At 43.0% G+C, this 14,320-nt stretch overlaps 1 protein-coding gene across 1 annotated transcript; it reads right to left on the bottom strand.

The window, feature by feature from the left end:
- Positions 1-12,807: 12,807 nt before the first annotated feature.
- Positions 12,808-14,076, bottom strand: LOC110933132. The gene has a single exon (XM_022176369.1). It carries the CDS (start codon positions 14,074-14,076, stop codon positions 12,808-12,810), a length of 1,269 nt encoding a protein of 422 aa, XP_022032061.1.
- Between the last annotated feature and the right edge of the window lie 244 nt (positions 14,077-14,320).

Genomic DNA, 14,320 nt, shown 5'->3' with positions numbered 1-14,320 from the left:
GTCAATCGTTCAAATTTTCTGCTACAAGAAAATTGATTATTGAATAAGTTAACTAAATTAGCAAACGAAGTAATAGAGTAAGGGGGGAGACTTAGCAGCCATTTAAGAGCTGATCCAGTAAGAGTGGATCCAAATCCCTTGCATAGGCATGCTTCCTTTAACCTTTCCAGAATTGGATTGATCTCCATCCTCTCCCTGTATTGTGCTATGTGTTCCTCAGGATCCGTTGTACCATCATACAGCTTCATAGTAGGGATATGGAATCTTTTGGGTATCTCAGCATCACAAATTGGTGGTGCAAAACGAGATACCTTATGGCTTCCATCTGCAATCTCCGGGATAGGTTTGACTACCCCTGGAACACTTGATATCATATCCTTCAGTTTCTGCAGTTCTTTGGCCATAGCATGGTTGATACCTGTATCCTGCATGAATCCATGGTTAGTGGTAAGAGAATTATTAAAAGTGTTACCTCCCATCGGGTTCAAGTTAGGAACATTGGATGTGAATCCATATTGCTGGGATTCTGGGATGATGGAGGGACCAGTGGAAGCAATGGTCTGCATTGGAATAAAATCTCCTTGATGGACATCTGGACTTCCTGTTTGCAAATTCTTCAAGGATCCTGGTATCTGAAGGGATCCCTGAACATGGGATGATCCTGGAACGAAGGAGGATCCTTGAACCTGGGATGATCCTGGAACGAAGGAGGATCCTTGAACCTGGGATGATCCTGGAACGAAGGAGGATCCTGAGTTCATGAAGGATCCCATATGCTGAGTATAGAATCCTGCCGGTTGGAAATATGATCCTGATGCCTGAGTCACTATTGCTGGGCCGAAATGCACTCCTCTTGATCCACCCATATGTTGAATGTCTGGGACCTCTGATGGCTGAGAAGTAATCATCGGAGTATCAAAATTCAAAGATTTTGGCATCAGTGGGGAATGATCCTCTGCCGTTTTCTTTTGCCTTTTGAGATCTCCGATTTCTTTGAGGATCCTGTCATTAGTTTCATCCTGCTGCTGCATACGATCCCTCATCTGCAAAATCAAAGTAAATATATCACTAGTACTGGGAGCAGAAGAAGTTAGAGCAGAAGATGAAGGTTTAGAGAAGATAGGAGTTGGTCTCTTCTCAGCATTTTTCTGAGATCCAGCTGGTGGTGGAGGCAAAGGTGGAATGCCATTAGATGAATTGACTGCAGACATCACTGTGGAGGTATTCTTCAACGATGAAGCCATGCAACACTCCGGGATGATCACCAAAAGAAAAACTTTCTTATGAATGAAGCACCAATTGCCCCACGGTGGGCGCCAAACTGTTTTGGTCAAAAATCACGCAAGGATAATGCAACCAAACTCTTTGTAAACGGGGAATGATGCTTGGTATGATGAACAAAGATAAGGATCACTTAGATGAAAATTGCACAAGTGACACAAGGATTTATACGAGGAAAAAGCCCTTGATCAATGAATGATCTCCGGCATAAAAAACCTCGGGTGATGGAAACTACCGATCACCAAACTTCAATATAACAAACAATGTTTACAACTTTGGATGGTAACGAGCTAGGTACAAGGATCACTATAGTATCGTATGCTAGAGCGTGTGAGAAATGTGTTGTGTCTTCCAAATGCTGAAGAATGCCCTTTATATAAGTGTGTGTGGTCGTATTTTAGGCAAATCACCTAACTACTAGCTCGTTACCCCTTTAGGAATAGAAGTAAATTTAGCCTAACTAATTGCCCGTAAATTGTGCTAAGTTTCCATATTCTCCATAACGTCCATTTTTGGTTATGCATGTGCGAAATTAGCATGACAGATTCCTTGATAACGTTGCTAAGACCAGGTCCAACTCGTAATTCCTGCAAAACAACATTAAATTCAAAGAGAACAATCATTAGTATGAGGATCCTTAGGATGATCCATGATCCTGATCCTGAAGCTCTTCTGAGGATCACTATCTGCCAAAGAAACAAGGATCACTTGTTAGGATATTATGTAAGGATCACAGGTCATTAGAATCCTGCCCTAACAATAACTTGTCTCTAGGGTGATGGATTTGGTTACTGAAGCGCTGAAGCATGATGACTGGTGTCATCGGTTAAAGACCATCCTTGATCCACCACAGATGGTTGAAGTATCTGATGAGGAGGAGTTGGCAGGCGACGATGGAGAAGGTGATGATGACGGCGGAGATGGTGATCAACCTGAATAGGAATTGAAGGCTCGGTGCCTTGTAATTTGTTTAGTCTTTTGCATATATCGTGTCGCGTGGTCGCGCTTCACTTAGATCGAATGGATGATAGGTTTTATGTAACCGTTGCGCGTTTGCGCTTATTTAAATATGATGTTTTATGTTTATCCTGACTTGTTACAATTATTGCACTATTGTTAGAAACTTTGGTTAAGTTAGCGCGAATAAATGTAAGTGTAGCTCAAGAGCTGATAAATTCACTGAAGTGTTTTCGTGCTAATCAAAAGTTTAACATGCATTTGTAACTCATGAAGTAATATAGTAGTAGGAAAAGATATCATATGATTTCATTAACTTGGAAACAGGCGCTTAGGCCAATCATACATTGTGGATACATAACATATAGGGCGTTTAGCCAACATAGGAAAACAAGTAGGTGCGTGGCCCTCATCAGAGGAATGGCTCATGGCCTAAAGTAGTTACATATAACACTTGCGCAGTTGTTGCGCGTTCCATGTGCGCGGGATGATATGGCCATCCAATGGTCGCAATTTGTATGCCCCTTTTCCTAGCACTTCATGGACCAAGTATGGGCCTTCCCATTTGGGTGCTAGTTTTCCAGGGCGTTCGGCGTTCGAAGCTTCGTTGTCGCGGAAAACGTATTCTCCTGGAGTAAAGGTACAAATGCGGACTCTCTCATTGTTGTAACACCCCCAAAATTTCCACCTGCGGAAACCCCGCGAGGCGTGTTACGCATCAGAGTTCGAGCCACCAATCACATTGAACCAATGTTAAACATTTAAATAAATCATGACATTATTTTACCAACATAAGTTGTCAACATACTATTAATTCTCAAAAGTTGTGTAGCGGAAGCATGTAATAAGTTGTTTAGCAATTGTTTCGTAATAACGCTTACAACCAATGTATTAAATGTATTTTAATCCAAGAGCCTCGATCCATGACCACTCCAGCACTCCCAGATAGCAAGCTTCCCAATTCCAAGATACCTAACGACCTGCGAGCATGTAACACGTGTATCAGACAAAGCTGGCGAGTTCACAGTTTTAGAAAATGTTTATTACCCGTTGTGTGAAAAACCGTTCAATAACCAATGCAAGTAATATTGTTAATATCTCATTTCCAAACACGGACGGCTCCTGAAATACATGACTGCCCTTCCCACGTACTCCTATCTAGTAGTGGGCCAGACTGGGTCATTAGTTCACCTCCGTCCTCTACAGGCACGGGGTGAGGGTGCCAAACCTAAGTAGCGCTACTAACTAATACCCGATGAGGGACTTACAAAAGATGATAGGTGAGAATATTAACCAATATACTCGTTTTTACCCAAAGACTCATCCCCCCCATGGGATACCCACTGACTGTCCCCAACCACTGGGACGCATGCTCGAATGTAGTGAACTCACCTTGGTTTGCTCGGTAGAATTATTTACTCGTTTCACAACAGTGATTTACCAAGCCCTATGACAGTTACACATAACAATCAGTTGCATACAAGCACAACACGTATCATTTCACATTTAGTCATCAGCTAGTGTACACGAATTCAATGTTAACACCCCAATATCTTTCGGTTCACACTTTCATTCGACACCTCAGTTATGTTTCGACACTATCTTTCGTTTCACATTTATCCTTCGACACATCAGTTATCAATCGGTTAACAGTTATGTTTCAACACTATCTTTCGGTCAACAACAGTTATGTTTCGACACCAACAGTTATATTTCGATTCACAGTCATCCTTCGACACATTACCTATCTTTCGACAATGCCAGTTATCCTTCGACTACAATAGTTATCTTTCGGTTCAACAGGTATCTTTCGGTCAACTGTTACCCTATTTTACCTCCTATCAATTAACACGTTTTCAGCCAATCCATCTAACATGCCATCGATTAAACAAGCACATTTCAATTGTTTCTCAAGAACCCTAATCGAAATCAACAGGAACAATATTCTCAAAACCTTGAATAAACATATAGATTTAACAACATGAAGTCGATTAACACCTATTCACATTACAGCCGATATATATATATATATATATATATATATATATATATATATATATATATATATATATATATATATTCGTGCGTCCGGTTCTAAGTTAAGATCATAACATCATCGATTCGTGATACTTAAATCGGTCAGCATATCAGTTTCATCAAAATATACAAACGCCACAACATCAATTACTCATGTATGTCTACGCACTTTAATCGGTTAGCATGCACAGATCCATATCCGATCATATATCCCGCCCGGATCACAATATTACACACAATTATGATTGTATAATTACTAACTTATCACATATATCATACACACGCTTAACCCAAGTGTCCTCAACCGTTTTGATCATGTCCATAGTCGGTTAATTTCATCATCAAATGGCACAAGTATTATTTCCAATCATGTTAACCTATTAGCACATGTTCACATAGAATCAATAGCAAATATTAAACAAACAGAGGTACACTAACCGGTGATGATGATGGCTTCGATTGAGGTTCTGTTATTGCCGTCGCACACACACAAATGGGACTAGGGTTTTTAGAAGTTAACTTATCCCTCATGTATTCACGTATATATAACAACAGACAGGATTGGGCCAAGCCCTTTGGAAAGACTGGGCCGAACGATATGATCGAAGGATCGAAGGGTCGAAGGATAGGCCTTAGATCGAAGGACCTAGAGTCGAAGGGTTAGATCCCTGTTCGAAGGATCTTATGTTTCGAAGTTGCACTCCAGTCGAAAGATCTCATCCTTCGGTCGAAAGGTATGGTTAAGTATAGGGTCGAAAGGTATGGTTAACGCGCTTAATAATAAGTTTGCAACGTAACCCACTAATACAATACTCTTTTAAGACTCCAAGAATATGTAAATACAACAAAAAGAGTCGTGGAATAGGATAATACTAATCTCGGAAATTTGGGTTGTCACATCATCCCCAACTTGAAAGAAATTTCGTCCCGAAATTTGGCAAGTAGGTACGAGAGAGTGAAGTGACGATTCAAGATTGTGGCGGATTTTCCTCAGGTGTTACATCATCCCCAACTTGAAGAGGAATTTCATCCCGAAATTCACCAGTGATAACCATGGTTGGTTCAACCTCTTGAACCATGGAGGATATTAAAGTTTCAACAAATTCTTACATTCCTATGTAAACTCCAGTCCACGTATTGAGGTTTAACAAATCCACACAACTTATGCTAGCGAACCTTGGCTCCTTAGCCCGTGTTTTCGATAGGTTCCCTGATAAATACAACTGTTCTGATGACTTCAGACTCCGACAAGGGTATCATAAGGGTTTCATCAGACAACACGGTCTTACATCTATGGCGTACATACCATTACAACAGTTATCCCACTCCATCAATTAGTCTGGGTTTGTGAGCCATGCCACCGTTTCATTCTAGTAGTTCGGATGTTCCCACGCGTCGAAAGCTACGATTACCATGTTTACTATAGCGTACCGCACCCTCCTAGGGTGATACTTTCGGTTATGACACGTTCGTCCACAACGAACTCCCAGAGTTTCTTATGCTTATCAGTTTCCCTAACAGTTACGCGTTGCCATCAAACAATTTCCGATCTAACAATCTTCCAGAGTTTTGAGCTCAAATCCTGGTTTTGCGATTAGGTTATCACCCACCTTAATTCAACAAGGAGATTAGCGTTACTGTCCAAGCGATGCCTCAACCCAGGCTATATGCATACTAATACGGTAACTGCTGCTGTAGAACTCACCCAAAGGTAAGCGTCCTTCCAGTTCTACCACAGTTAACCCTACACATGCTCACAGCATGTCCTCGTGTGCAAGGATGGTTCGTTTACTCTGATCGTTTGCCCCACGGTGATACGAAATGTCCATGCCTAGACGTAAGCCGAGGATATCGTGTATTGCCTGTCATAAATCAGGTATAGCTCCAATATTAGAAGTAACAGAAGTTGGCACCTCATGCACGAAGAACATCCACTGCTTGTGAGGACTCGCTAGTTTTCTTGATTGTAAGAGAGTGTGCTGGTTTCGTGAGGCAATATACGATCACCAGGTGACATCGGTTCCGTTCTGAGTTTTAAGTAAACCAATGACAATTTTATGGTGTTCGTTCTCGTTTCCATATGGGTGTTTCTGGTTACTGTCAAACAAGTAGGTTTCCGGTGTTCCACCTTGACTTTCGCACATGTCCAACATCGTTCATATGTAGTGTTATGGGGCCTTCATGCCCGGTTATTCATGCGAGACTTAAAATCCTAATATCCCCTATCAAGTCCAGACTACCGGAACATCGGAGTCGGTGTGCTTCGCTCAGTATAAGTTCCATACGGTTGCTGTATAGTGGGATCCACATTCGTTCCATGAGGTAGCGAATGTCGTCCGCCCTGCCAATAGTTGCTTCTCCATGCCTTGCATGAACCCATCTTGTGAATTCTCTTCCAACAGGTCGTCACTTCGAACAAGGTGAGTCTGGTCTGGTGTGTCAGAGTGGATAGCGTACTGCAAGATCGTGCACGTTCAGGTCTCACGGTCGTAATCCTCCAAAAGTTCCATCCAGCGTTCTCATCAACTGATAAAGCTTCTTTCGTGGCCAGGGTACATGGGAGGCCCTTGTGATCGGTCTAAGTAACGCGTTCGGTACCGCCCAAGTAATGCCTCCAAATGAATCCATAGGCCACGATTTCTACCACCGGTCGTGTGTCGTGCTGTTTTTCTTTGTAACTCCATTACGTGAGTCGTCACTCTCTTGTGTTGCGTCGGCGTGTAGCTGGGACTCCGATTCAAACATGATGATATACCACTGTTTTACCCACACCCTCGGGTATAACGATGCTCAGCGCTTTGCAGGGTTAAGATTCGAATGTTGGAAAGGCGTCCTCCTGTTCTGTCTTTCGCAATCACGTCACTCGGCTGTACTAGAGAGATCTAGGTTACGTGACCTCCGGAATCCTTGCGATTAACCTGCGGTAACATCAAGCGGGACCAGGTAATCGTTGTATCCTCGGGGGATTCTTCAGTGAGACTCCGTTTCCAACCAAAACGGGTCTTAGCGAGATCCACGTGCATCCCTGTTTCGTTGATTATACGACCCACCAAAGACACCTCTCGAATCCAAAAGTTATATTTATCTAGACTTCGTGCGGTATGGCTCCTCTCTCAGGGGCTCTTCTAATAAAATGCAAAAATGCCTGTGATGTCCTTTTTCTCTTGGGAAGGATTCGGAACTTCATCGAATAACATGGTTGGTCCACATGATACGTAAAGCTGCGGGTGTGATGACCACCCCAAAGGTCATGGGATACAAAGTCGCATGGCTGAATTGCGTCCTATGTGTCGCTTTAATAATCTTTTTCCCCCTGGACTTTCATCTGATAAAGCTCGCCCCTTGCAACTAGTCGACGGGTCGTCAATACACGGTCATAGCAAACGGTTCCTTGACTGTCGCCTTGACGAGTTCCCGATAATCAGTACACACACCAAAAGGCCCATCTTCCCGGATATATCTGGGGCTTTCCAACGCGAAGAATAGGTCTGACGACCTCCTTGCCGAACAGTCCCCATAGTGGCTTATACTGCTCTTGTACCCATCCTGATGCAAGACAGTAAGAGTACGAGTATTCGGAGCTTCCTCTGATCGTGAGATCAACGAGTTTCTGACTAATAGTTGTGGTGATATGTCTAAAAGTTCTTCGAGTTGTACATTGAGATTAGTCACGACAATTGATAGATCCTCGTTCTTATCGCCCTTTGTCTGATTATTAGAGTTAGTTGCTACTACAGTGAGGTCATCCCTTCACAGACGCTTTCTGGGCTGTCATTACCGACACGATGCAAATCTTCTCACCACTCCGGTACTTCCATGCATAAAGTGACGCTAAATTTCTTCACACAGGGTGCGTCTGAGTGATTTGTCTAGTTAATGAACCATTACTTACTACTATCTCGTAACCACCCAGGATAGTAGGAGTGAGACCGGTGTCGCATGTCTGTCTCCCGTAAGGTCGAGTTTGTGTCCTAACTAACATGTGCGGTCGCAGTTGACTCGCCATCAGCCGGTTCCATAACATGTTTGGTTTTGCGAATCATCAGGGTTAAATAGTATTAGGGCGAAGCGATTTACTACCCATCCGAGCCACCATGTTGTTATTGTCCTATCGTTGCCCACATCAAGCCTAACTCCCCTTCCATGAGCACCACTACCGGTGTAATTGTTACAATCACGCGGGTTCCTCCCGTACCGTCATCGCTCTCTTAGTCGTGGTCGTTTTGAATTGTCGACGTCCAATACATGCCGAAGGCACCTTCATTTCCATACAGTAGGCTACTATTACTAGTACCTGGGTGTCACGAATACTGTTGCTCCACAATGTCCCTCTCTTCACACTTCGTGCCGAGTTCCAAGGTACTACTCGTTGTGTTGGAATTTACACATCCCACACTAAGATCTGTTGTCATTGCTAAAGTCCAGATTGGTTTGTAACAGTTGACCCCCACGAGTCGCTGTCCAGTATTAAAAACTTAGATTGAAGTCAGTTCGCTGGTGTTCGTTGCTGGTAATCGGGGTCGTCCAACTACTGAAGTCGGCAGGATACTACACTCATCCTTTTGTCCATCATTCCAGCAAGCGATTCGAATTATTCCCAGTGTGTTTCAAGAGTGTTGCAAAAGTGATCGCACTCCGAGGTTTAGAGCGTTAGTGTGTTGGGTCCAAACAAATGAAGATAAGTGAGGAAGGTAATAACCATTCATTCGACGCTACCACATCCATCTCAGGGACGTTCGCACAAGCACCTAGCATTCTACACAGTTTGCTAGGCGTTCTGATGAGTGTTCAGGCATTGTTTGTTAACATTGAGGTTCGTAAATGTTTGATGAGAAGTGAAAACTTCGTGTTTCAAAAAGTTTGTGTTCATGTAAGAGTCACTCACTGCTATGCCTCCTATAGGCTGTTGTGTGTCACATTAATCAAATAATAGAAGTGAAAAGCCGTGTACACAATATGGGGGTAAGGATGCTTGGTACATTCCGTACCAGCTTGATAGGCTGCTAAAGCCTCAGCCACGCAGGTGTTGATTAGGTCGGTCAACTCAGCCTGAGTCATGGTGATGTTGCCACGTCCGTGTCCTCGTTCACTCATGTTTCTATAGTTGGGAATAAACCGATTTAGGAGTCGAAACGAGATGGGAGTCAAGTATCATACTGATATTTACGTACTACCAAGTTCACACATAGTAGGGCAGAACCCTCCTCACGCTCGATAAGTCTCACTGGGACTTGCATGCACCCCGCGTTATTATTAAGTGTGCACCCATAATAATAAGGCAATTTGCATGCTTATCTCAGTGCTTCTTAGCTCGCGCTCAAAGTTTCCCCCGTTAAAACAACACAACAGATGATATCACAGGTCTATGACTCGCATGAGTCGATGTGTGGGGTCACGCTATCAAGTCACTATGGTGCTAATTGTTTCAGTTCATATACGTTGTGAGTGTGTGACTGTTAAACAAGTAATGTATAAAGTGAGAGAGAAACGAACCTTGCAATCTGGAGCTGAGTGTCATGATCGAGGTTCGAAGTTGTTCGGTTATAGTCTGGTTTTACTAAACGTTTTAAAACTCAGTTCACTATAACCAGTGGCTCTGATACCAACTGTAACACCCCCAAAATTTCCACCTGCGGAAACCCCGCGAGGCGTGTTACGCATCAGAGTTCGAGCCACCAATCACATTGAACCAATGTTAAACATTTAAATAAATCATGACATTATTTTACCAACATAAGTTGTCAACATACTATTAATTCTCAAAAGTTGTGTAGCGGAAGCATGTAATAAGTTGTTTAGCAATTGTTTCGTAATAACGCTTACAACCAATGTATTAAATGTATTTTAATCCAAGAGCCTCGATCCATGACCACTCCAGCACTCCCAGATAGCAAGCTTCCCAATTCCAAGATACCTAACGACCTGCGAGCATGTAACACGTGTATCAGACAAAGCTGGCGAGTTCACAGTTTTAGAAAATGTTTATTACCCGTTGTGTGAAAAACCGTTCAATAACCAATGCAAGTAATATTGTTAATATCTCATTTCCAAACACGGACGGCTCCTGAAATACATGACTGCCCTTCCCACGTACTCCTATCTAGTACTGGGCCAGACTGGGTCATTAGTTCACCTCCGTCCTCTACAGGCACGGGGTGAGGGTGCCAAACCTAAGTAGCGCTACTAACTAATACCCGATGAGGGACTTACAAAAGATGATAGGTGAGAATATTAACCAATATACTCGTTTTTACCCAAAGACTCATCCCCCCCATGGGATACCCACTGACTGTCCCCAACCACTGGGACGCATGCTCGAATGTAGTGAACTCACCTTGGTTTGCTCGGTAGAATTATTTACTCGTTTCACAACAGTGATTTACCAAGCCCTATGACAGTTACACATAACAATCAGTTGCATACAAGCACAACACGTATCATTTCACATTTAGTCATCAGCTAGTGTACACGAATTCAATGTTAACACCCCAATATCTTTCGGTTCACACTTTCATTCGACACCTCAGTTATGTTTCGACACTATCTTTCGTTTCACATTTATCCTTCGACACATCAGTTATCAATCGGTTAACAGTTATGTTTCAACACTATCTTTCGGTCAACAACAGTTATGTTTCGACACCAACAGTTATATTTCGATTCACAGTCATCCTTCGACACATTACCTATCTTTCGACAATGCCAGTTATCCTTCGACTACAATAGTTATCTTTCGGTTCAACAGGTATCTTTCGGTCAACTGTTACCCTATTTTACCTCCTATCAATTAACACGTTTTCAGCCAATCCATCTAACATGCCATCGATTAAACAAGCACATTTCAATTGTTTCTCAAGAACCCTAATCGAAATCAACAGGAACAATATTCTCAAAACCTTGAATAAACATATAGATTTAACAACATGAAGCCGATTAACACCTATTCACATTACAGCCGATATATATATATATATATATATATATATATTCGTGCGTCCGGTTCTAAGTTAAGATCATAACATCATCGATTCGTGATACTTAAATCGGTCAGCATATCAGTTTCATCAAAATATACAAACGCCACAACATCAATTACTCATGTATGTCTACGCACTTTAATCGGTTAGCATGCACAGATCCATATCCGATCATATATCCCGCCCGGATCACAATATTACACACAATTATGATTGTATAATTACTAACTTATCACATATATCATACACACGCTTAACCCAAGTGTCCTCAACCGTTTTGATCATGTCCATAGTCGGTTAATTTCATCATCAAATGGCACAAGTATTATTTCCAATCATGTTAACCTATTAGCACATGTTCACATAGAATCAATAGCAAATATTAAACAAACAGAGGTACACTAACCGGTGATGATGATGGCTTCGATTGAGGTTCTGTTATTGCCGTCGCACACACACAAATGGGACTAGGGTTTTTAGAAGTTAACTTATCCCTCATGTATTCACGTATATATAACAACAGACAGGATTGGGCCAAGCCCTTTGGAAAGACTGGGCCGAACGATATGATCGAAGGATCGAAGGGTCGAAGGATAGGCCTTAGATCGAAGGACCTAGAGTCGAAGGGTTAGATCCCTGTTCGAAGGATCTTATGTTTCGAAGTTGCACTCCAGTCGAAAGATCTCATCCTTCGGTCGAAAGGTATGGTTAAGTATAGGGTCGAAAGGTATGGTTAACGCGCTTAATAATAAGTTTGCAACGTAACCCACTAATACAATACTCTTTTAAGACTCCAAGAATATGTAAATACAACAAAAAGAGTCGTGGAATAGGATAATACTAATCTCGGAAATTTGGGTTGTCACAATTGTAGTACCTTTCCATTTGTGTCTTGTATTTCGCCTCCTTAATACGCGCAATCTCGCGTCTTTCTTCCAAAAGGTCCAGATCAAGACGGCGCTCTGCTTCATTATCAACCGTGTTGACTGCTGTCAATTGCGGTGAGGGGAGACCAACTTCTGCCGGGATAACTGCGCAACGGACGAGAAGGTATGTTCGATCTTCATTTCCTTCATCCAGTTTTGAAGATCCTCTGAAGCAAAATTGGTGCCGTTGTCTGTGACGATTTTGAGTGGAAGACCAAATCTGCAGATGATGTGCTCCCAGATAAACTTGCGCACCATCATTGCAGTGGTTGATGCGAGGGCTTTGGCTTCCACCCACTTGGTGAAATAGTCAACAACCATGATTATAAACCCGGGGCATCTGGGAAAGGTCCCACCATATCAATCCCCCACTGTTGGAAAGGCCAAGCAGTGGACACTGGGATAAGATCATTTTTGGGGCGCAGGGTCTTTGGAGAATGCCGCTGACAAGAGTCGCATTGGCGCAGCTCCTTCAGGGCATCGACATGCATCCATGGCCAATAATATCCGGCGTTCATGATCTTCACAACAACCATGCGTGGTCCTGCATGAATAACACAGATCCCTTCATGGATTTCTCTGATTAAGTAAGTCGCATCTTGGGGGTCCACGCAGCGCAATAAGGGCCCCTAGAAGGACTTCCGATATAAAATACCATCATTCATTTCATAATGCAGGGCTTTGTGTTGGATCTTCCTTGCCTCTGCTTTGTTTTCGGGGAGTATCCCTTCCTGCAGATATTGGATTATAGGGGTCATCCAGGATGGCTGCCCTATTTTGATCACATTCACCTGGCGCAAGAGGACTGATGGGTTTTTGATTACTTCAATCCTTACTTCTTTCGCGAGATGCTGAAAGGAAGTGGACGCAAGCTTGCTTAAAGCGTCTGCTTGTTTGTTTTCAGAGCGATTGATGTGTACCACCTTGTATGACGTGAATTTCTGAAGCAGCTCTTTCGCTTGATCTAGATATAAGGCCATAACGTCGCCTTTTGCATCATAGAATCCGTTGACTTGACTGGCGATTAAGAGTGAATCAACATGCGCCTGCAGGTTTTTAGCTCCCATTTTAATGGCGAGGCGCAAGCCTGCCAGAAATGCCTCGTATTCTGCTTCGTTGTTGGTATTTTTAAAATCCAACCTGATAGCGTATGTAAATTCATGTTTCTCAGGGCTCACAAGGCGCAATCCTGCTCCTGCCCCGTCCTCGTTCGAGGCACCATCTGTGTATAGTAACCATAGCCCATATGGTGTGTCTCTCGTGGGAGTTTCGACAATCTCACAATCTTTGACTTTTTCTGCTGGGACTTCTGTGATAAAGTCTGCAAGGACTTGACCCTTGATGGTTGGGCGCGGCCTATACAAAATGTTGTGGCCCCCCAGCTCGATCGCCCACTTCGCTAACCGCCCGGATGTCTCCGGTTTTTGTAATATCGTCACAATGTGGAAATTGGTCAGTACGGTGATGACGTGGCCTGTGAAGTAACGGCGCAGCCTTCTGGAGGCATGTAGCAATGCTAGTACCAGTTTCTCCATCGTTGAATATCTTGTTTCTGGATCTGTGAGCATTCTACTGACATAGTAGATTGGAGTCTGAACCCCGTTTCTTTCTACAAGCAATACTGAACCCACTGCCTTGTCTGATGATGACAAGTACAAGATGAGCGGCTCCTTTTCGAACAGTGCGGTCAACGTTGGGAGTTCGATCAAACACTCCTTCATCTGCTGAAATGCGCTTTCTGCCTCGGGCGTCCATCTGAACTCTTGCTTCTTTACGCAGTTGCGCAAGGTACTTATGAAAGGGTACGACTTTGCGGCGTGATTCGACAGGAAGCGGTTAAGCGCGGCTAGGCGGCCTGCTAACCTTTGCATCTCTTTGATTGTTCTGGGTGAAGGCATGCGCTCTATTGCCCTTTTCTGGGTTCACTTTAAATCCTCCATTGGTGACTATGAAGCCCAAGAATTTCCCTTCCTCCATACCAAAGGAACATTTGGTTGGATTCAATTTCATGTTCACTGATGTGTGTAAAATACAACATATAAATTACATCAAATGAGGCATAAAACTAACCTTTTTTAAGTACTAATGTTGGAAAAAGAGTGTTTTTGTCTTCCTTTTGTATTTTCAGGATTAAATGAGCTC

Source organism: Helianthus annuus, chromosome 6 (genome assembly GCF_002127325.2).
Source record: "Helianthus annuus cultivar XRQ/B chromosome 6, HanXRQr2.0-SUNRISE, whole genome shotgun sequence".
Lineage (NCBI taxonomy): Eukaryota > Viridiplantae > Streptophyta > Magnoliopsida > Asterales > Asteraceae > Helianthus > Helianthus annuus.
This window is presented reverse-complemented; position numbering and strand designations above follow the sequence as displayed.

Coding starts and splice junctions, on each gene's coding strand:
- LOC110933132 (XM_022176369.1), bottom strand. CDS start 14,076: ATGCCTTCACCCAGAACAATCAAAGAGATGCAAAGGTTAGCAGGCCGC.